Source organism: Periplaneta americana, chromosome 6 (assembly GCF_040183065.1).
Source record: "Periplaneta americana isolate PAMFEO1 chromosome 6, P.americana_PAMFEO1_priV1, whole genome shotgun sequence".
Taxonomy (NCBI): Eukaryota; Metazoa; Arthropoda; class Insecta; order Blattodea; family Blattidae; genus Periplaneta; species Periplaneta americana.
In genome coordinates, this window is record NC_091122.1 from 134,775,327 (window position 1) to 134,797,767 (window position 22,441).

General features: G+C 37.4%; 1 protein-coding gene across 1 annotated transcript; it reads right to left on the bottom strand.

The window, feature by feature from the left end:
* Nucleotides 1-1,684: 1,684 nt before the first annotated feature.
* On the bottom strand, nt 1,685-21,439 carry LOC138701754 (uncharacterized). The gene is made up of 5 exons (XM_069828980.1): nt 21,351-21,439; nt 16,949-17,141; nt 12,477-12,602; nt 10,774-10,825; nt 1,685-2,239 (listed from the first exon to the last, which is right to left on the bottom strand). The coding sequence occupies exons 2-5, from the start codon at nt 17,126-17,128 to the stop codon at nt 1,725-1,727; spliced, it is 873 nt and encodes a 290-aa protein (XP_069685081.1). The 5' UTR covers nt 17,129-17,141; nt 21,351-21,439; the 3' UTR covers nt 1,685-1,724.
* Between the last annotated feature and the right edge of the window lie 1,002 nt (nt 21,440-22,441).

Sequence of the window (22,441 nt, forward strand, 5' to 3'; positions counted from 1 at the left end):
TGGGATGCATCCATTATGCAGGTAAATATGGTATTAATGTCTCCTAACCACTCTTGACCATTAGTAGCCTTTTATGCACAAGCTGGTAATATTTAGATGCTATAATTTAGGCGAGAGAAATTTTAATTAAGTTTGTATAATGAAATAAATTTGATAATGGGTTCAACTATGGGATAGGCAACATTAATCTTCGATATGATGAAAGTAAATTAAGACAATTAAAATGTTTGTTGTTAAAATAACTTAAATAGCAAATAAATTAATTACTAAACTTTCAATTTGCTTTAAAGAAACAAAATAAAAATTGGCCCTATCACTCCTATATATATTTCAAAATACATTTAAATCTGAATAACTTCCACAAAAATCAACCCAATAATAAAATGTATTTTACTAAACATCTGGGCTCTAGTTATGATGAAAAAAAAAATTAATTTCATTTTCAAAATTAGCTATAATTAAAATTCGTAATGTTTACATAAATAACACAACAGTTTTTTAACGCAAGGAAAGTATGGAAGGGTTTATACAGTTTATTTTATTTTTTATCATACCCAATGTTGTATGATAATAATATTTGATGCAAAGTAATCATCTTTTAAGATTTGTTTCAGAAAACTATGGTAGTTTAAAGAAGAAAGGAAGAAAGACTGACTGTTTTAACCAGTTTCATTTAAATTTATAAATTATATCATTCTTTTTATAATTTAAAAGTTATTATATAGCATAGTACTCATACGATTTTTTGCACATTACATGTTATTAGATTAAAATTAACTCAAATTTCATAAATGTTTACAACATTATGTATGTATTTTGTAGTACTTTTCACTAATTGGTCCTATCTATATAACTTCTGTCTCAAAACCTCCACTTGTGGTGTAGCATTACTCCCTAGAATGGGAAAAATTGAGACACTTTTCATTTCATGACAAAATTGGAGAGAATGAACTAAAACTTCATTACGAAATTTTTAAATTGCGTACTTAGAGGTTATGATGAACTTGTGATAAAGTATCACAATTTCAATTTTAAGCAGTATAAGAATGGCAGGTAATAAATTTAAAGTGTATCAACCCTCCCTAGCTCAGTTCTGAAAGTTATAAAACATTTCAACTTTGTAAAACAATTTCTTTTTTAAATGTGTGCACTATATGCAAATTTAAGAATTATTTTTTACAATGTATGTAATAGTAAGTAAAGAAAAACTACGTATCTAAAAGTTATATCTCGTATCTTAAAATTCCTAAATGATCCATTGTAATACTAAAAATTAAAGCAAATTATGGCTGCAACTTTTCGAGTATTTGCAGTTTAAATATTAGTAAATTTACAACCACATGTTCACGTACAAGATCCCTGAAAGAATATATTGTGGAAGAAATCAACATTTCATGTGTAGACTCCACCAGATTTGGAGAAAGTTACTTTAAAAATATGAGAGCAACTACCACAAAAATAAGTGTAAGAACTTTTACTTTCATTAGACTACAATTTACTAGAAGACAGCTCACTGCTGTAACAGAGAAAAACCGTGATAGGGAAGACAACCAGTGATTGCTGTAAACAATTTCTCTATTACAAACCTGGAAATGTAGGTAGACCATAAGAGAGATCATTAGGTTCACTGTGAAGACTGATTCCCTGTATTTCTCTGATTTTACGAAAGAAAAATTTTCAGTGATTTCTTTTTTTTTTTTCATAAAATTTTGCTTTATTTATTATCACAAGGGTGGAAAATCTTCCTCTCTCAAATAAAAATTATTACTATTCTTTATTGGTAAATTTGGAGTATAAATGTCATCTATGACATCGACGGGCTCTGGATTAAACACCGCAACCTCACTTCTTTTTATAGAGTCCCTATTAAACTTAGTAGGAGATGTGAATTTATTTTTTGTCTCGTTAATTTTTTCAGTAGTTATATCCTTTTCTTTATCTCTGTTACTAATCAAATTGTTAATAAGTGCATTTCTATTACGACGAGGTGATCTTTTCTGTCTCTTTACTTCAGCAACAGCTGTTTTGGTATCAAGTGTTGTCTCTTCAGCTGAACATGACACTGGTGAAATTGAAGTTGATGGTGATGAAGATGATAATGGTAGTGGTGTTCCTAGTGACGTTCCTGAGTCATCAGTAGTACTATCACGTAATACACTCGTATCTTCTGTTGCTGGATCTTCAACAGCACTTTCTTCCTGAATGTCTTCAAACTGGCCCGAATGTTCACTTGAGGAATCTGAAATGTAACACTTCTCCATTAAATTTAATTAAGCAGTTCTATTTGGAAGAAATCAGGTCGTGCATAGAAGAATGTGTGAGGATGAGTTCAAAGTTCACAGGATCAATTTCCGATTCACAAATTTATATATGAAGAGCTTGCGGGAAAAACGATGAATGTCACATTTCTATTAAGGATTACATAATGATCTAATTGACTCTATAACTGCAAGATGTAGTGCTGTTTCTATAGAAAATAAAGGAAAGGATTACTGTATTCGTGGTGATAATTCTCCTTTTTACCATTTTTCATAACAACAACATTAAATTTCGCAGTGACCCATTGAATTAGATAATGACATCAACCTTAAGAAAACTGTGACATTCATCATTTTTCCCAGCAAACTCTTCATATGAAACAAGTGAAATAGCTATTAGTCTGTTTAATAGCATATTATTATTATGATGTACCGAAGTACATATGATATTTCCGTGCAGAAATTCTGCGTCATCATATGATGAAGGATGAATGGAACAGAGAAAAATTCTCTCTGGCACAGGAATTTGAACCCAGGTTTTCAGTTCTATGTGCTGACGCTCTACCGATGTCGGATTGAATCTTCTCAGTTTAAGTTTCACCTCTTGGGTTCCCTCTAGTGGCCTATCCTCATGCACTGCGTCATAGATGTATGACAGTGGCACAATGTCCACACATGTGCACAAGTGCACTCGTTATGAGTGACTAAGTGGCCAGGATCCAACGGAATAAGCGCCGTCTTAAATCACCAAGTGATTATTTTTCGCATATCATATGTTATTACCAGGCTTCGAGACTTCGGACCCAATAGAGCAGTTCAGTGGAAAATCCGCATAACGGCGTACTGAGTATAGTGGTAAAGCGTACAGTGGGTGAGGGTACTGTAGAATGAATGCCAACACATACGCAAAGGAAAATGCTCTAGATTTGAAGGTTCTGACGAATAATTTGGTTTTCATACAAACTATATCTGAAACTATTACACGGTTAGAAAAGTCAGAGCAAGAGATGCCGCAAGCCCTCAAATTAATTTAGAAAATGATCCAGAGAATTAATGAGACATCAAGTACACCACTTACTGAACGTATAAAACAGAAGTGGAAATCAATTTTATGTAAAAATAACGGATATGGAACATTGTGTAACATAAACCGCAAATTAGTGGACATAGAGTCACCCGAGAATAAAGGACTGTCTCTTAGAGACTGCAATGATGTTAGGTTTTTTCGTTTTGCTCCTATCACGTCATGCGACGTAGAGCGTAGCTTTCTACAGTACAAACTTGGGCAGATAACCGAAAAAGATTTACGTTTGAGACACTGAGAATGTATCTTGTAGTAGGGACATTGCAATTCGGTACTGTAACTGCACTTCCTAAAGACGACCAATAGGATAAATGAAAAAATTAAAATTGCTATATGCTTATTTCCACCATTAACACTGTGTATAATTAAACACAAATGCTTATAAAATACAGGAGAATAAATGCTTTTCACATTCTTTATACATTACCATTGTGTAATGTATATTTACTTTCAGAATGTACATATGCGTGTTTCCCCATACTACCGTACTCTACTCTAAATAGCAACATTGTTACCTCAACACATCTTTATCTACCTGCAGCGAGTCAACAACCTATAGTGCATGCACAGTAAACTTATTGTATCGGGTCCAAAGTCTCGAAGCCTAGTTATTACGATGTACCGAAGTATATATGATATTTCCGTGCAGAAATTCTGCGTCACCATATGATGAAAGAGGAGTGGAACAGAGAAAATTCTCTCTGGCACCAGGATTTGAACCCGGGTTTTCAGCTCTACGTGCTGATGCTCTATCCACTAAGCCACACCGGATTCTCATTCTGATGTCGGATTGAATAATAGTTCAATAGTAGTTTTCAACATGATCCTCAGCAAGTTCAGAAACTTGTCTAAATATGGCATGTGTTTATCAATTTCTGACTTCTAAAACACTGTGTGCTGTGTTGTCAACCATCTCGTAACAATTTTCATGTTTTCATCAGTGGAAAACTTGGGCCAGAAAGATGATCTTTATGAGCATGAAATAAGTGCAAGATCTGTGCTGCACTATACTCAAAAACTATCCAACAATAACCGAAGCACCACAGAAGATTCTAGGGTCGTAGGTGCCACATGGAGCCATACATTATCGTGCAAGCAGGGTGACTATCCTCAAGTACTTTTTATAAATCTTTAGTGTTCTAGTATGTATGACAAGGGACATATTAGTTCAACAAGTATAAATATTTTCTAAATCAAAGAATGCAACACTGCACACATGCTTCAAGCCAAAAGCTTTGGTTCATACGATGACGAAATATTCACTTCGCTTTTCTGTTTAAATATTACATATCTATGTTGAGAGGGAATTAAAACTGTATCCTCTTATGAACCATGCTACAGATCTTGAAACTTTTTTTTTTTGCCTACTTAACAATTAGGTCTTCCACTGTACATTAAACAATCTAGTAGATTTTTTTACTTCGTTCCCTTAAACTTTCTACATACAGATTTCAGAAGCATAAATTTAAACTGTTACATGTTTCTGTCTGTCCATTCACCCATTTATACTCTGCCTACCGAATTTTTTTCTTTTTTTTTAACTAATGGTGGTTACTTGACTTTTCGTTATTATGTAGACCAAATTACCAATAGAATTGTTGCCCAGGATGAGCCTTAGGAAGCTGTTCTACGCTACACCCACGATGAGACAAGAGAGATTTGTTGGGATGCCACAAGGGAACCAGGGCTCCCAGAAAAGAAACCTTGTTACCTGGACCAAGGACTTTCCAAACACAAGTTATAAATTGAGGGTATGTCACGGATCAAACTTGGGTCCACAGGATTGTAAGTCCAGTGCTCTAGCCACTAGACCACTGTGGTGCACCAGCAAAAGAATAAAGTCATGTAAGCCACAGAACACCAATATTAATATATCTGTACACATGGCAACAAACAAGAGGGTTATTTTCCAATTCAGAGATCTCAAAACAACATGCACGTGTTTACCTAACTTTCTTTTTTTCTCAGACAGACTTCAAATACCGCTAATATGTTCTCGCGGGATATCAGCCGAGTTAAAATTTTGGAATGTTCCAAGCTTTCAACTGCTATCTCTGCAGCCATCTTCAGGGAAGTTGTGTCTGGACAGAAAGTCGTGGGTTATATAGATGTTAGGCTGTCTCAGGTGATACGGGATTGGTTGGCGGATCGGCCAATCCGGGGCCGGGAATTATAATTCCTCGTAAGCTCCGCCCCTCCCAGGATTCTTGTGTGAAGTTTGGCAGGCGACGAGTCCTGTTCTGCCGGTTGGAATCGGTTGCTGTCCTCAGTCTGTGATCTTCGTGGCCTTGATTGTAAGAGGGCCTAAGCTGGTCCAAGGCCAGTGTCCATGCCTGACTGAGCTGCAGTCCACCGTCTCTGTTAAAGTTGTTTTTCTCCAGCTTAATCTCTATGGCCTCCTTGATTGTACGATCCCAGTAGTGGCTTGATTTGTTAATGACCTTGGTGTGGTCAAACAGTATTTTATGCTCCTTTTCTATGCTGTGTTGCGCCACTGCAGATTTTTCCGGGCAATAGAGCCTTAGGTTCCTCTTGTGCTCTTTGATTCTGTCCCTATTGTGCGGCCAGTCTGCCCTATGTATACTTTGCCGCACTCACATGGAATCTCGTAAATCCCTGGTGTCCTTAGGCCCTGACTGTCTTTAACCTGACGTAGATGACTCCGGATTTTGCTCTGTGATTTATGTATGGTTTTGATATTTTCCTTCTAGAGGATTCTGCTTATTTTGTGTGAGCTTAGGCCCTCTTACAATCAAGGTCACTAAGATCACAGACCGAGGACAGCAACTGATTCCAACCGGCGGAACAGGACTCATCACCCGCCAAACTTCACACAAGAATCCCAGGAGGGGCGGAGCTTACAAGGAATTATAATTCCCGGCCCCAGATTGGCCGATCCGCCAACCAATCCTATATCACCTGAGACAGCCTAACATCTATATAACCCATGACTTTCTGTCCAGACACAACTTCCCTGAAGATGGCTGCAGAGATAGCAGTTGAAAGCTTGGAACACTCCAAAATTTTAACTCGGCTGATATCCCGCGAAAACATATTAGCGAACCAACGCCGAGAAAGCCTCAAATCATAGAGACTTCAAATATTAGCATAACTGGCAACTTATCGCGCACTTTCTTATACATAACAGATTTGTCTCATCAAAACTGGAATACTAGATGGACGACATGCTCAACTGGATCACTAACAAGAGACACCTACTTCCCAACAATCCACAACCGACTCAAAAGCCATCACTTCAAACCTACTTTCGTAACAAAGCAGTTTCTTTCTGGACATGGAAAATTTGGTACTTACTTCAACAGATTCAACATTCCAGCAGACATCGACTCTACATGCTCCTGGCGCGAAGACCTTCACAGTGTGAAACACCTTCTATTTGACTGTCCTATTATTGATGCAAAGAGATTTCAAATAAAGACATCTTCTGGACTGCGACACCGAATACAGGACTCCACTATGTGAAGTAATCAAAAAACCTTGTTGCTACAGACAATTTATAGACTTGCTAAACTTTATTTTTAAAAGACTGTAGATACATATTTCACCATTATCTGTGTAAAAATGAGTAGTATAGGTAAGTAGTATACCATATAACAAAAACTAAAACCCTAGCATACCGCTTGGTGAATTAGGGTTCTTTTCCGCGGATATTTAATAATAATAATAATAATAATAATAATAATAATAATAATAATAATAATAATAATAATAATAATAATAATAATAATAATAATAATAATAACAACAACAGATTTGTTTCACATTTAATATTTAACCTACAACAATGGACTTCATTCAGATGTTTAAAACTGTTTCAAACTTTAGCAATGCAATATTGACAGAGAAAGACCATCATACAGACAAATGGAGTCCTACAGGGCGACCCCCATAAGCCCGCTACTGTTTAATATAATGACGGCAGACATTGTGGAGATACTCGAAAGAAAGACTTCAACCACATTAATCATGTATGCAGACGACATGGCCTTAGGATCTCCTAACCGAGAAGAGCTACAAGAAACCCTTCTGGAACTAGATAGATGGGCAGAGGAAAACCAACTGAGCATCAACATGCAAAAGACCTGCCTGATGACATTCAGGAAGGGAGGGGGAACTTCAACAAAGGACATAGTGATGCTACACAGCGAGCCCTTAACAATGGTCAACAGTTTCAAATATTTAGGCGTAATCCTACAAACGACAGGGAACTCGTTCAGTTGCCACATCCGGGAGAGGACAGCAGAGGCCACGAAAGCCATATATAGGATAAAGAACATTGCATCACTATCTCTAAAGACAGCCACTAGCCTTTTCGACACGGCAATATCCCCAATAGTCACGTATGGACTGGATTTAATATGGGAAAAGCTGACAGTCAATGACTTAGAACTCATTGAGAAAGTGAAAGCACAGTTCCTAAAGTGTGCCCTCAGAGTGGGAAAGTATGCACCATCAAGATTAGCATACGAATTGGCCAAGGAAACTTTTTACATAGAAGATCTAAGACTCAATCTGCCATCTACTGGAGCCAGCACCAAATTACTGGATCGAAATTCTCAACACACAACTCAATTTCAGAACACACACACTGACTCCACTTTACACCACACGAGCACACCCTCACAGGAAACAAAACAAGAGGTGCCAAGACCAGCAACGACCAGTTCTGAAGATGACCCATAATAGGTCGAAACATGTAAACAAGGTACTCTTAGTGGCAAAAAGAATGGGCAGACTCTTGGTCAATAGAAATGCTAAGTTCTATTGCGCGGTTCATTCGTGTAAACGTAACCCAGCGCAAGGCATTGCTGTGGTGTCTCTTCATTGAAAGTCATCCGTCTATAATGTAATAAACCTTACGAGCAGTGTGTGCCCAGTGGTAAGAAGTCTGACATCCGTGTCAGAGGTTGTGAGTTCACCTCCTGGTGCGGTAAAATTATTATTTTTTTTTTATTTTAACTTTTACTTAATTTATTAGTTTAAATGTGAAATGGCATTTGTTAACAAACTTCGTTATGCCTGCCTTGTAAAAATATTATTGCCCATCACCTGTGGGCTATTAATAGGTGAAACCTGGTCTATATAAACAAAAATACTTGTTTCACATCCTAAAAAAAACGGACGCATATCAGACACAGATAAATAATTAAATTAACAAAAACAAACAATTTGTTAATATATTAACAAAAGAAGGCTGTGGTGGGGACTAGCATCTCGTCCACAAACCACCTGCGTCAACATCTGCCCTCATTCTGCGCAGCATGGAGTTCACAAGATTATGGAACAGGTCTAAATTCTTGGCCATCTTCTCCCTTGCATCTAGAACTCTGTCCCATAATTCCTCAGGTGTCCGAACGGGTGGTTGTTCTGCCCAAATAGAGCATAGGATCCTTTTGACTGCAGCCCACAAATTTTGAAACGGATTCATATCTGGTGAATTTGGAGGCCAGTCGACTGGGTCGACATCACGCCTCCTCGTAAACCATCTTTGAATCCGGTTGGCGGTGTGTATCAGATAATTATCCTACTGGAAGAAAAGTGTTCCTTCTGGATATCGTTTTCGGGCGGAAGGGATCATTACATTTGCCAAAATGTGTTCGTAGACTTCTGCCGTAAACAGACCGTGGATGCATTCCAGAAGTCCTGCCCCATCATATGACATCCACCCCCAACACGCGACCCTCACGCGAAGCGTATCGGTGGTCATTCATACAATAAACTAGGGCAGTACTATCATTGCTGTTGGAGACAATTACCTCGTCGGAGAAAATGACATTTCTCCAATAGAAGTCCTGTAGGAGAGTAGCATACACAGAATGTTACTGGAGACAATTACCTGGTCGGAGAAAATGACATTTCTCCAATCAAAGTCCTGTCAGAGAGTAGCATACATAGAATAACCTATGCGAACCAGGCCAATGAGTTATTGTTTCTGTGCCATCTTCAAGCGTAATGACGAGCCAGAACGTTGTATTAACAGATAGCAGTATTGCTTGAAAGAGAGAGGGAGGTATATTATTATTAGAGTTCAGGCATATTCTAAGATATATCGCCACATAATTATAGCTTTGCGAGACACATAAGATGGCAAATTTGTAATAAAAAAAAAAAAAAGAAAAAGAAGAAGATTGGGGGAGATTCGAACCTAGAGCTACTACGGAACTAACTTGTTCGATATACCAATGCCGTAACAACTTACGCTACTGCAACTGTTTATATCAGTTTGGCATAATACATGGTTTTCCTGTTCATATTCGCTCTGGTCGATTTTGTATTTATCAATTTTATTACTATTTCACTCTTCAAGGGCCTTGATGTATCTAGAATCAACCCACCATTCGATCGTATTACATATTTTAGCCTCTTAAACAAAATACAGCAAATTTAAATGGTTTAATTATGTGTTACCTAGTGAACTATGGTGTTGACGAGACGAGCATGCGCAATGTTATGTCTCTGGAACTTAGAAATTGTCGGCCGACCCATTCTTTTTGCCGCTAAGTGTACGTTAGAATTTAACATAAGAAAGTCTCATCACACATATTCCTAAAATATTTAAATGTACGACAATTTGTCTCTAACAGTTTGTACTGCGATAATTCAACCCAAACAATTTGTCACAATGCAAATTGGTACTATTACAAAATTCGTCACTGTAAATTCGTTCTAGGTTTGTACCAAATAAGTCCCAGTTCTTGTACCAAATAAGTTCAATATCACAAATTTTAAAGACATACACCATTAAGTGTGTCGTGCATCACATTGAATAAAAGTCAACATTAAATTTTATTTCGGAATATGAAGTATAGTGTTAAAAGTTGTGTAATCAAGATGTATTAAATTTTGGAAGACTTATGTACAGTATGTATAATATTTTGTGTACAAGTTAATTTTAAATATCATTCCCTGAGATGGCGTGTCCAAGCATTGTCCTTGTAGTGAGAAACAATTCATTCCACTTGACTGTCCACCTCCTGATATTCTCTCCCTCTTTTTAGGGGATCCACCAAGTCCAGGTGAAGAATTGCCTGTGTAGACATTTCATAATGGCATACATTTCTACTTTCTACTTCCTCTTGTTCTAATTCACGACTATTGTTGAACAACAGCAAAAAATAAATTGTTGCAGGATTATTTCAAATTATTTCCAAATAATTTCTGCCCTTTTCCTACAAATAATATTGATCTTTTCTTAAAATCACGAGTACCGGTAATTGTAGTGGGACAAATATGATTCTTGGAATAAATTGCTAAAGGACAAATATTTCTTGGAATGAATTGTGGCATGAATTTACTGGTATGAATTGTCGAAATACCAATTATTTTGATATCATTTATCTTAATGAATGTGGCATACTTACAATGTAAAAAGTAATATGCATTTCTTTGTGCATGTATAGTAAAACTTACCACCACGGATAAAATCCTCTATTAATTCGTTTGAAAATCCTGGACCCATAGCCTGCAATAGAAAAAATTAATGTAACTCTCACAAGTTCGGCACATAATCCAAGATTTTACATAGTACCATCTCCTCTATGATGCTACACATCAGCATGCAACAAGGTGACCACATAATGGTGGAGTCCCACCCTTCCCTAGGAAACATTTGACATACTTTGGTAATAAACATGTTCTGATTATACTTCTAAGAGAAAATGTGGCATTCTTGAAGTCACAAGCATTTCAAGCCCAAACTGTTAACACCAAGAACATTCAATTCCTTCTCAAACATAGCTCACGAATTATCTGAAGCACAATACACTTGTTGCCTTATAAATGGAGCCTTCTTGGTATCACTTGTGAGGTTCAGACCTGTCTTCGGACAGTTGACTAAACAACAATATTTGTTAAGTCTACCAATGAACTTAAAAGATCCGCAAAATGTTTTTTTGTAGAAGTTAGGATCACTTTCATTCCGAATCATATAAAACTCAAGTCTTCTATCTGGATTATCCTCATTTATAGTGAGGGTCACATAAGAACAGTTCCTAAACAGCAAATATTGCTGTCTTGTCAGTGTTGCCAACTGTTACCAGGTATCACATGATCCTACGTACTAAATGACTTATTTAAGTACTTACTGTATTTTATGTTGGAAGGTTATTCTTAATAATTCAATAATTTGTAACATTTTTGTACGCAAACTAACGGGAAAGGGATCAATATGTCAAGTATTTTGTCTGGCAATACGAAATTCATTGGTTTGACTAAACAATTTACTCACGAGACATAACCAAAAATGTATTCTGTTTGACCACATGAAATTATTAGTACTAACTTCGAAAACTTACCTGACTATAGTCTTGAATTACAACCACAACGCAACACACAAAATAATTATTATATATTACTATTAATACTGATATTAATTAATTATTAGCATGTTCAAATTTCACTAGCTTCCAGTAACCAGCTCAGAAATCTAGTAAAATTTTAATTTCATGGAACTCCAGTACCGACAAATATTGTCGATATTTGTCTCAGCTGCCAACATACCACTTATAAAATCACTACCATTTGTAATATTTGTCAATATCGAAATCGAAACGAAGTTGGCAAAAGAAAATTCAACCTGCAAACTAGAAAATCACTACAATCCACTAGCATATGTAGTAATGGGGGGAAAATGGTTAGGTTTCACCCTAGATCATATGTAACAGATAACTCCTCGCTACCTTAAAATCGGCAGCACTTTGAAGAGAACAACTGCCAGGATCACCACCCGTCCGCCGTAAACGAACACGAGATGGCAGCACAGTCGCTAATGCAATTCAAATGGGTATTATGACGTGACTCCTTATGTAACAACTAGATGGTAGCGTAGTAAACCTGACAAAAGTTGTTAACCTCAAAGCCTATAACCCCGACATATCTGTTACATATATGATCTAGGGTTTCACCCTTAGAGTATGAAGTAAGCTGACCCTAAACTCCTATGAGAAATTTTTTACTACCTAGAAGCAATCCTTGCTGATATTTTTGGGCAACTTGACAAATGCTGTAACAGTTAACTGACTTGTGCCACACCCCATATTCAAGTTTTCACTAATTCTATATATGAAAGAAAAATAAATAAAATGAAGCAGGTAAAAAAACTAAAAACAACAAACCATTCGTAACTGCTGCTGAAGAGAAGACTCCTCCCTGTGCCTGTTTAGAGCCAAAATTCGTTCTCCTCTACCAGCTCCATATCCGAAAGTTAAAGTTGGTTGTGAAAAACATTCATCTTCATCAAACTGCAACACACAAATTAAGAAAACAATGTACAAAACTGGTATGACCATGTTCTTGCAGGCAACACTGCTGCACTATATCACTTTTCATGCAACTTAGTTCATGGAGATCGCAGCTTTTTAGCCATTCAGAACAACACAAGCCATTCACGCTTACACAACGTTGCCTAGTTGTAATGTTGAAGACTCAAGGTACGGTCACACATTGCTACTTTTGCAGCGCAACTTTTGTACTGCAGCTGCAAAAGTCGTGTTCACACGTAAGCCAAAAGTAGCGCGCTGCACGCTACTTTTCGTGCTGCAAAAGTTGCAACTGGAGGTTGCGAGTCTGTTCACATACAAGGCGCTACTTTTGCAGCTGCAGTCATGCTGCAGGTTTCCATCTCTGTGTTGACTCCTCAATATACATTTTGTGGTTATGTTCGCATTATTAAGAAACTCATGCGAAAGCTTCCTTAACTATTATTTGCTTTTCTGTCGTATCTAGTATTCAGAAATTGACGTTATTTTTACAATAAAGCTTTTAAAAACGCCTGTATACTTAAATGATAACCAACAGTATATTCACGTAATCAATGTTGGCAACCCTCCTGTTTGGAACTACGCTACAGAAAATTTAAAAATTGAATTATATCGTCAGCAATTATGCTCAGACTGTGTTGTGTATTTAATAACTGTTACAAATAATTTATTTTCATCACATTTAACATTAAAATATATCCAAACAATAACAGTATCATTGGCACATTTGGATGGTAACACTGGTTACAACCGCAGCAAAAGTTTCAACAAAACCAATATCAAAAATGCTGCGGCTGCAACCCTGAGAACCCTGTTTACACGTCACTACTTTTAAGTTGCGCGCAGCATGGAAAAGTAGCGGGCAGCAGGTTCGGCAGCCGCTACTTTTCAGGTTCCACCGTTGTTCACACGTCGCAGTACAAGAGTTGCGCAGTTTTTTGTACTGCAGCGCTGCAAAAGTAGCAACGTGTGACCATACCTTCAGTAACTGTTAGTTATGTTAAGTTAAATATCACACGCACCCAAACAAAATATTGTAGCCATAAAGAAAATGAGATGAACTAAGTCGCGTGAAAAGCATTACAGCTATATATATATATATCATAAAAACAGTAAAGTTAATCTCCTATGTCTACTAGGTGACTAGATTATCCATTTGCCACAAATCTGTTGTGCTATCCAATGTCGGGCTGCTGAATTCGTGATCCCTATAGGTATTGCAGTAATTTGTTATGTAATGGCTGATAAAACACTTGCAAGAAAACTACTTGCACTAACTGCTCATACTTACTTATGGCTTTCAAGGAACCCGGAGGTTCATTGCTCCCCTCACATAAGCCCCTCCATTGGTCCCTATCCTGAGCAAGAGTCATCCAGTCTCTACAATCATATCCCACCTCCCTCAAATCCATTTTAATATTATCCTCCCATCTATGTCTCGGCCTCCCCAAAGCTCTTCTTCCTCAGGTCTCCCAACTAAAGCCCAGTTCAGACGGTGCTTGATTCCATGATGGATTCCAAGGTGGCTAGAGTCGATGGAAATTCGGAAGGCAGTAGTCTGCTAGCATTTGTGTCGAGAGAGACCGATAGAGAGAGCAAGGCAGCATACAACATTGCCACATCGTACTTCCTGTGCACGTGCAATACAAATAGCGCAGGAGAGAATTTAAATTATCAAAAGACAATAATGACCTTAGCCGTTGATTACTGTAAGCATGACAACAAATAAACCCTCTTTCCTTCACTAATTACATTCTTTGCAAGGTTCTCAATCCCACACCACATGCTTCTGCAGTCATTTCTTGTGCGTTGGAAACATTGCAACCTGCATCAAGATGGCCGACAGCGTTCTGCTCATCAACGTTTTTAAAATAATTATATGCCTTAAATACTACTTTCCATGCCTGCCTGTGCAATACTTGTCTTTTTACAATCTCTTCTTCCATTTATTTATCTTACACACACACAGTAAATGTTAGTAGTTCTTATTCAATGTATTGAAACATTCACACATGAACAAACGAACTCGAGAAGTACTTGTTACTGACCGATTCCGATTGGTTCTACTGTACAAGCTTGTGACGTCACATACCAGAAATACTATGGCGCATATAGCAGCCGACTGCCTTCCAAAATGCCGTCTAGTCTAGCAAGCTGGGTGCAGTGGTGGCTACGATGCTGGCTTCCATGTTGGCTACGGTGACGGTTGTTGTTCTCACGGAGCTGGCTCTTTTCACAGTTCAAATTGGAAAATCATCTGCTGTTTCATCTGTTGCCAACACTCATGGTCAAAAAGAAACTAAACCGTGAGTGGAAAACAACTAAAGTCCTACATTAACAGTAGTAAATGCCGTAATAAGATGCTTAAGCCAGAAGTGAAAAACAGTCAAAATCCGATATTTAATTGCTGTTTCTTAGAAACTAAAGAATATAGAAAAAAACAGATTTAGTTGGAAAACAACAAACATGGCGACATGGTTTCAGTGGTGATACTATATCATCATCTTTGGTTCCAGCCTGCAAACCATCACGAAAAATAGCAAGGAACCTACCCTCGAAATCCAGCAAGCTAGCCATCAAAAGAGCCACCAGCAAGTAAGCACGCAGGTTAGCCATCAGTGCATCCACCTTGGAACCCATCACAGAAACACGCACTGTCTGAACTGGGCTTAACACTCTATATCCTACATGGGCACAATTTTCGGTTACGTGAGGCACTCGATTTGAAATAGTTTGTTTACTAGGAGAGGAGACTGCAGAGTAGGATGGGAAATATAAACTGCTGTGACCTGCATCACCTTATCGTAATCGCTCAGGCGGTCAGTGGCGAATTATTAGGAAAGCGCTTGATTAATGTGAGAGACTCGAAAACTTTTATTCGATTTCGCAAATTAATTCGGTAGCTTTAATCATAAACCTCTTTACTATTTCTCCATCATTGAATTGATTTAAATTACAGGCGAGAAATTGCGTAACTAGCCAATAATATTACATCACGTTGTCTACGTTTATTTTCTTGAATATTCTGTCGTTTATCAAGATTACTTAATAGATTTGCACGTTCTCGACCTAAAATAATTTCAGAAAATCATATTTCGTTTTCTACGCACATTTAATATTTTTTTTTTTTTATATATAAATTTCTTTTGGAAATAATACGTACAAACAACATTTAATTCCTCGTACCTTTTAATGCAGCGTGTTTAAGGTATAATGTCGTATTTAGTATTCTATGCAAATGTTAAGATCATAAATTTTCTGCAGAATAGTACGAAAAATAACATTTAATTTGTCTTACCTTCTAATTCAGCATGTTCTTTATAACATAAGGAGTAATGTCGTTGTATATTAAATGTATTAATGCCTAATGGATTTTCGAGCATAACATACATTGTATGTCCTCCCCTTCTAAACAGCAAAAAAAACTCTTCCTCCCATTTCTCATGAAATAATCGTTTTCTAACGCGTACACACTGCTTTGATAATGCCATTATGCCACCACTGATATTGCTTATGAAACTGATATAGAACCTGCCAGCGCCTAGGAGCTGCGTGAGGGAGGAATGGGGACTGTGAAGATGTCACTCAGAGCGATAAGCTCTGTGAAGGTCAGTGAGGCATTACTTCTCAAGTGAGGCACGATGCCCATCCATGCTCTATATGCATTTCTGGATTCGCCTGTACATGCTACATGCTCTGCCCATCTCAAAAGTCTGGATTTAATGTTTCTAATTGAGGGGCTTGGAACAAAAAGCAGGTAAGTGACGGAAACCTAGTTTTGAGGAAATTACAGTTAAAGTTCTACATGCAATGAAATATTATACACTAGTTTGGTGAAATGATGCCCATATAGCAGCCCTGCACAGTGTGATCACTTACCTGATTTTATCCCAAAGAAACATCCTTTTGGGCTATCACAACACGCACTTACCTCATTTTTTTTTAATAATGTCACCTGGTTTTTGTTCTAAGCCCCTCAATTATGTCAGGTGAAGAATACAATGCATGCAGTTCTGCGTTGTGTAACTTTTTCCATTCTCCTGTAACTTCATCCCTCTTAGCCCCAAATATTTTCATCAAACACCCTTAATTTCACACTAACCGCTCTATTAAGAAAAAAAAATTACTTACCTCATCCCTGCAACAGGTCTATTTCAGAAAGAATCAGATTTAGCTTGAAGTGACAATGCTGTATAACTAATAAGCATGCACTGAATAATTTATTATGTTTTGGGTCAGGTACAAGACTGGAGAGTGAGGCAATCTAAGCTTGACAAGAAGTATACAACCCTTCTTTCTTTAAATCACAAAGTGGTGATAACACTCACAGTTTTCAATCCTGGACATGGTGGTGGAGACGAAGACTCTCTCTCTTGAATGACACTTCCTCGCCCATATGAGGAATAAGATTCAATTGGGATATCTTTGGTGTAATTACAGCCAGCTGAAAACTCCGATAACCTGTCCAAATCCGCCAGTACATCAACACTTGAACCCCATGTGGCCATCCTCTTTTTCTCACTGAAAAATAAATAAAAAAAAATGTAACATAGTTACACCTCATAGTCATAGGATAAACGTCAATTACTGTCACAGACAATGTTGCCAACTGGACGGAAATTCCGTCAAAACTGGCGGAATTTCAACGTCACGGACGGGAAAAGAATGGCTTTGACGGGTGACGGATTTTATGACGGAAATTACGATTTACATCGCCTTTTGACTTTTTAGATGCTGTAATTTTTAATTGCTTAATTTCTGGGGGAACACAGACTAACCCAGAACATCATCTGTAGAAATAGGGGCAGATGATGTGGATGAATTATTATTTCAATCAAGATTGGTAAGTTAGTTGTGTTAAAATTTGCTTTTTATTTGTATATAGACATGAGTGGGTATTTTTTTTATTTTGACGGATTCTGACGGATTTTCAGGTGTTAGACTGACGGGGATACAATTTATGTGTTGGCAATACTGGTCACAGATCTTCACAGAGCCAGTGACATACCAGTATATAAAATGCATGTTATTAAAAAATTTATATAATGAATACCATTAGGCCTATACACTAACAAAACGAGCCACCATGATGGTCTAGTAGTTAGAGTGCTGAACTTATAATCTCGTGGACCCAGATTCGATCCCCGACATATCAACTATACATTACTTGAAGGGGTGAGAATGATAGTCCAAAGCCACACTTTTACCAGAAACGGTCTTTTGTGCGACTTCAATGCTTACACATATGGGAAAGTTACTAGTAAAATACAAGTTACAGAAATATGATACCATGCCTAACAGCATTGGACTCTAAACTTTCAATATGTTCGCCTGTAAAGTTTTGTTTTTGTGGCTTAGGGCTATACCATTCTCACTCATTCATTTCCCTGGTATATAGTTATGAAAAGTCTATCAAGATGTTAGTTTTAACACATTTGAAAGGAGTTCGACATCAAGTTTTATCTTATGTCACTCTCATTTTTCTTGGTGCAGATCACCGACTGTTCACGATGTCCAACTTAATTTCTGAATTTTGCATTGACAAACTGATTATTGCTGCAAGTATTTCCAAACTTTCACTACCAATATATGCTTCTGTTTTGATTCTCCTTGGTAAGATCTTAAAGTCTACCATACAGCAGAGTGATGACGGTGGCAGGCAAGGGCACAATGGCAATCAGCTGAAGAAAACTTCACAAACCAGTGGCGGTTCCTCGGGGGAGGGAAGGGAGAAATGTCCTCCTCACATTTTTCTTCTTTTGAAAGTAATACCAAATAAAATATGTACCTTGAAATTCAAGGAAGATTCGATAATTTTTAAGTTCACAGCTATAAGAAAACCTCGGTTGATCGAGTTTTACGATGCGCGCTCATGTCCTGCTAGAAAGATGCGAGATTGTTTGTGTGGAGGAAAGTCAATCCATTCCTCCTTTACTGCAGTTAGCACACATAGACAACAACGCACTAGCGGCCAGAGAAAGAAGTGGAGTTTTAAAGCGAGTAAATGAACGGAGAGGGAGGAGATCCTCCTCTGAATCAGCGCACGGGCGGGAAATAGAAACCGACTGATTGTGCAGCAAGCTCGCTACCACTGCCATCTAACAATCTTGCATTCAACCAGACTGTAACACATCTAGGAGGAGGCACAATAAAAACAGTTTTAACGCAATGCTATGAAAGACACAATATAACATTTTTTTTTTAAATTATAAATCAAAAATATCATTCATTGCACTTTATATAAGCTACTATTCATGGTTTGAAACTTTCAAGGATATTTGAAAGTTAAAGTCGGGTTTATATAAAACAAAGAGGGAGTAGTTCTACGTTAGTATCGGAGATCTTTTTGGCCCCTGAAATTCACTTCCATTCATTGTGTACTAGACAGGGCAACAGCCAAGTTGTCAGTTTTGTACAAATATATTTGAAATTGAAAGTAGTACTCCAAACTACATTATTTTTAACATAAAAAATTAATTGGCCACCAGCAATTTTGAACAATAATGGTAGTATGACTTTACAAGAACTGACATTCTTCAAAAGCATGTGATACTGAACTTGTAAAATATACATGTGACAACACAGATCACGTGGGTGGGTGCAGTGTTCTCACTTTCCTCAGATTATTTCCCATTCCCATTTCCACGGTTCCGATTACGTGTTAGTAACTATAGTCTCTTCCAACATGTATGATGCTGTAGTTTGCTCGAAAAATAGTGCGAGGTGAATTTCCTTGTAATTGTTAATTTGTGCAATTATTCAACAATGAATGGAAGTGAAAACATTATGTATTTTGGAAAATTTAGGAAACTCAGTTTACAAGAACAGATTATTGCTATATAGAAGGGAAGACCAACCCCAACACTATCTGGTCTTACATGTATGCATGTTGGCTAATTTGTAGCATGTTTCATTCAAGAAGATGTCATTTCGTCCTGTTACCTTCTTTCCTCCTCTTAAGAAATACGCAGGAGCCGCCACTGTCACAAACAGTACATTGATTATCTCGTCTTAAGTCAGAATCACTATCCTTAATTTCCATCCTCGCTCTCTCCCTTATCCTATTTGAGATGAATGATATGAACTCAGTCTCTGATGACCTGGAATAAAGCATCAGGACGCACATGTTCGAGGAATCATCCCCAGCTCATTTTACGCCAAAGTCAACCTGATATCCTGCCTCGTGGTGAGCTACACTCCGGGCTATTAAATACACAGCAAGGATTCTATATCCTCTATCCCTACGTAACCTCAAAATCCAGGTGCTGGACACTGTTTCCTGCCTAGCGTGGCATCCAGCTCAACAGATGCTGCCATCAGCAATTAATCACATATATTCAGAACAAGTATGGCAAACATGCGCCACCCCAAGCAACATCTCAGCCAGGGACACACACACTCCTTTTGATAAGAATACCCATCATTCTCCACATATGCCCTCAGAGTCAATCAGGCAATAATTTAATGGAATCATCTCACAGCAAATCTCTTGAATTGAGACAACTCATCCTGGCTGTTTTTTCGTAGTTTTCCTAAGGCTCCAGGAAAAAATATTGGAATGTGCCCTAAAACTACTGGGCCACGAACATACGTCTACAAATGGAACGACGAAAATCAGAGATAAGTGACCAACAGACTTGAAGCCCACATCGATTCTTTCTCTCAGCCCCAATTTCCCTCGTGTAGTCTATATTGAACTTTTTAAATGTATATTTCTCCTCCAAATTCCTCTTTCATTCCTTCACACATTGACGTGGGCTCAGATCAAACTCGACAAGCTGCATCTCATTGCTACTGAGGAGTAGAGCATGATACTACCTACCCTATATGTTACCTGCAAGATTGCTGCCTGTCTAAAAGCGTCCAGTATGTGGTAGACTTAAGATAGTCAAAATATGGGCGACCAATAGTCCATATTGAACTAAGAACGCTAAAATTACTGTAGTTTTATCCAATAACATTTTACTTTCAACTCTGAGAACGAATAGATGCAAGGGAAATTTAAGAACCTACTCAGTTTCACTTCTCTTACTAGGCCTATGCGAACATTATTAACGCTCCCTCTTGACAAAGTTCACTGAGATTATGAAAATAGAAACATATTAACTAGATACAGAAAATCGTCCATATGGAGCATCTTCATTTCTGCTCAATGTTTTCTATATCCTAGGTCACTTTAAATTCTTACACAGGTTATGAGATTGTTACTTGAAAGAAACTGCACTAGGCCTATTTGTCCAGAAGGGACATATCCTGCAGTGTAGCAGCTAGTTGAGTAAGAGTAAATATTAATAATAGACTGGAAATTAAAATCATTGCTTAGTAGTAGCGAGATGAAAGGTTGATTTCAATGACAAATTAGTCAAGAAATTAAGAGTTGGTTATTCTATACTCACTACCACGAATGCCTACAGCTATGATTCATCATTTGTACAACAAAGATCTTAATGCACTCATTAACTCACATTATCTGTTTATTCCTATCAACACACAACTTACATCACCTCTTATAAGTTAGTGTTCAATTCAGTCCCCTGTAATAACAAGCATATTGATATGTTCGTTAACTAGTCAACTCACCAAATACGCTCAACTAACACAACAGACAATCCCGCATGTACTCAACCTGGATACGCTTAGATAAAAGACAAAAGATAACACGAAACATGATACAATTTTTACTTAATTCTTGTCGCTCTTTCTATCGTCCCATAACCATTAGATACTTACATACTATCTGCATGGACAAATATATTGGTGTGCTGACAGGTAATGCGATCAACGCTGCTGTGATCAGTGCTACCAATAGCAACAAGTACACAAACTTTCACAGACTCTCCATAACGGTTAAACCACAGTCTAATAAATATATATATTAGACTGTGGTTAAACTATAAAACGTCATTGTCCATAATCACCCTTCACTTTTAGAAGGTCAAGAGCCTTGCTTCCAAAACTAATATAAAATGGCTAGAAAAAATTAATAAACTGCCCTCAATTTGTTCAATAAGCATTTAAAAATACTGATCAGAAAAGTTTTCGCTTTCTTTAGAAAACAACAAAATGAAGGGCAACAATTCATGCAAGAAAATCGGAAACTTGTGTGGAATGATATTATAACCCTTTTAGACTGTAAGTGTTGATTAATAATTATGAACCATGTCTGTCAATTATATATTACTGTATTCTGTGTAATTGCATCATTGCAAATGTATACTCCTAAGAATTTTGGTAACTGCGTAGGAAGCGATCTCTCCTTCACCCACGCGTTACCATCTCACCCCTTTGAGTTATTTTTGGATTCTGTAGGGCTGCAACGCCCAGATACTACCTAAAATATTACTATATATGGTCATGTGGAATTATAACGCCTATTGCAGTGCACGTGACTACAACCCCTGAACATTACCATGTATGGTCATGTAGCTTCTGCCAGAACACCACCAGCATTTTAGACCTTTCCGATATTAACCCTTATATACAATGATTGTATTGTCTTGATTTTATAATACGCAATAATCGTATACAAAACACGGAACGTGCTTGCTTAGGCGTTTGTCAAATTCGCTTCCGCTGCCTGTAGGTACTTCAAACGCCGACTACATTCTGTCCAGCGTCGTATGTTCACCTCAGACTAATATTGATATCACGGCCCTAGTTATTACACTATCAAAGTTCTTTGACAAAGATCTTTTATAAAATATATGACAGTGTAAAAGTTTATTTGATAAAGATCTTTTATAAAATGTAAGTACATCTTGTTATCTTCTATGAAAGTTCTCTACCGACTGAACTACGCCGGTGACTGGCTTTGAAGAGAT

What these genes read in the sequence shown, in the direction of transcription:
- LOC138701754 (XM_069828980.1), bottom strand. Translation starts at nt 17,128, where the DNA reads ATGGCCACATGGGGTTCAAGTGTTGATGTACTGGCGGATTTGGACAGG. An exon ending in TTCAGCAGCAGTTACGAATG is followed by an intron (nt 10,826 to 12,476) that starts GTTTGTTGTTTT and finishes TTTCTATTGCAG; the next exon opens with GCTATGGGTCCAGGATTTTC. An exon ending in AGAGGATTTTATCCGTGGTG is followed by an intron (nt 2,240 to 10,773) that starts GTAAGTTTTACT and finishes GTTACATTTCAG; the next exon opens with ATTCCTCAAGTGAACATTCG.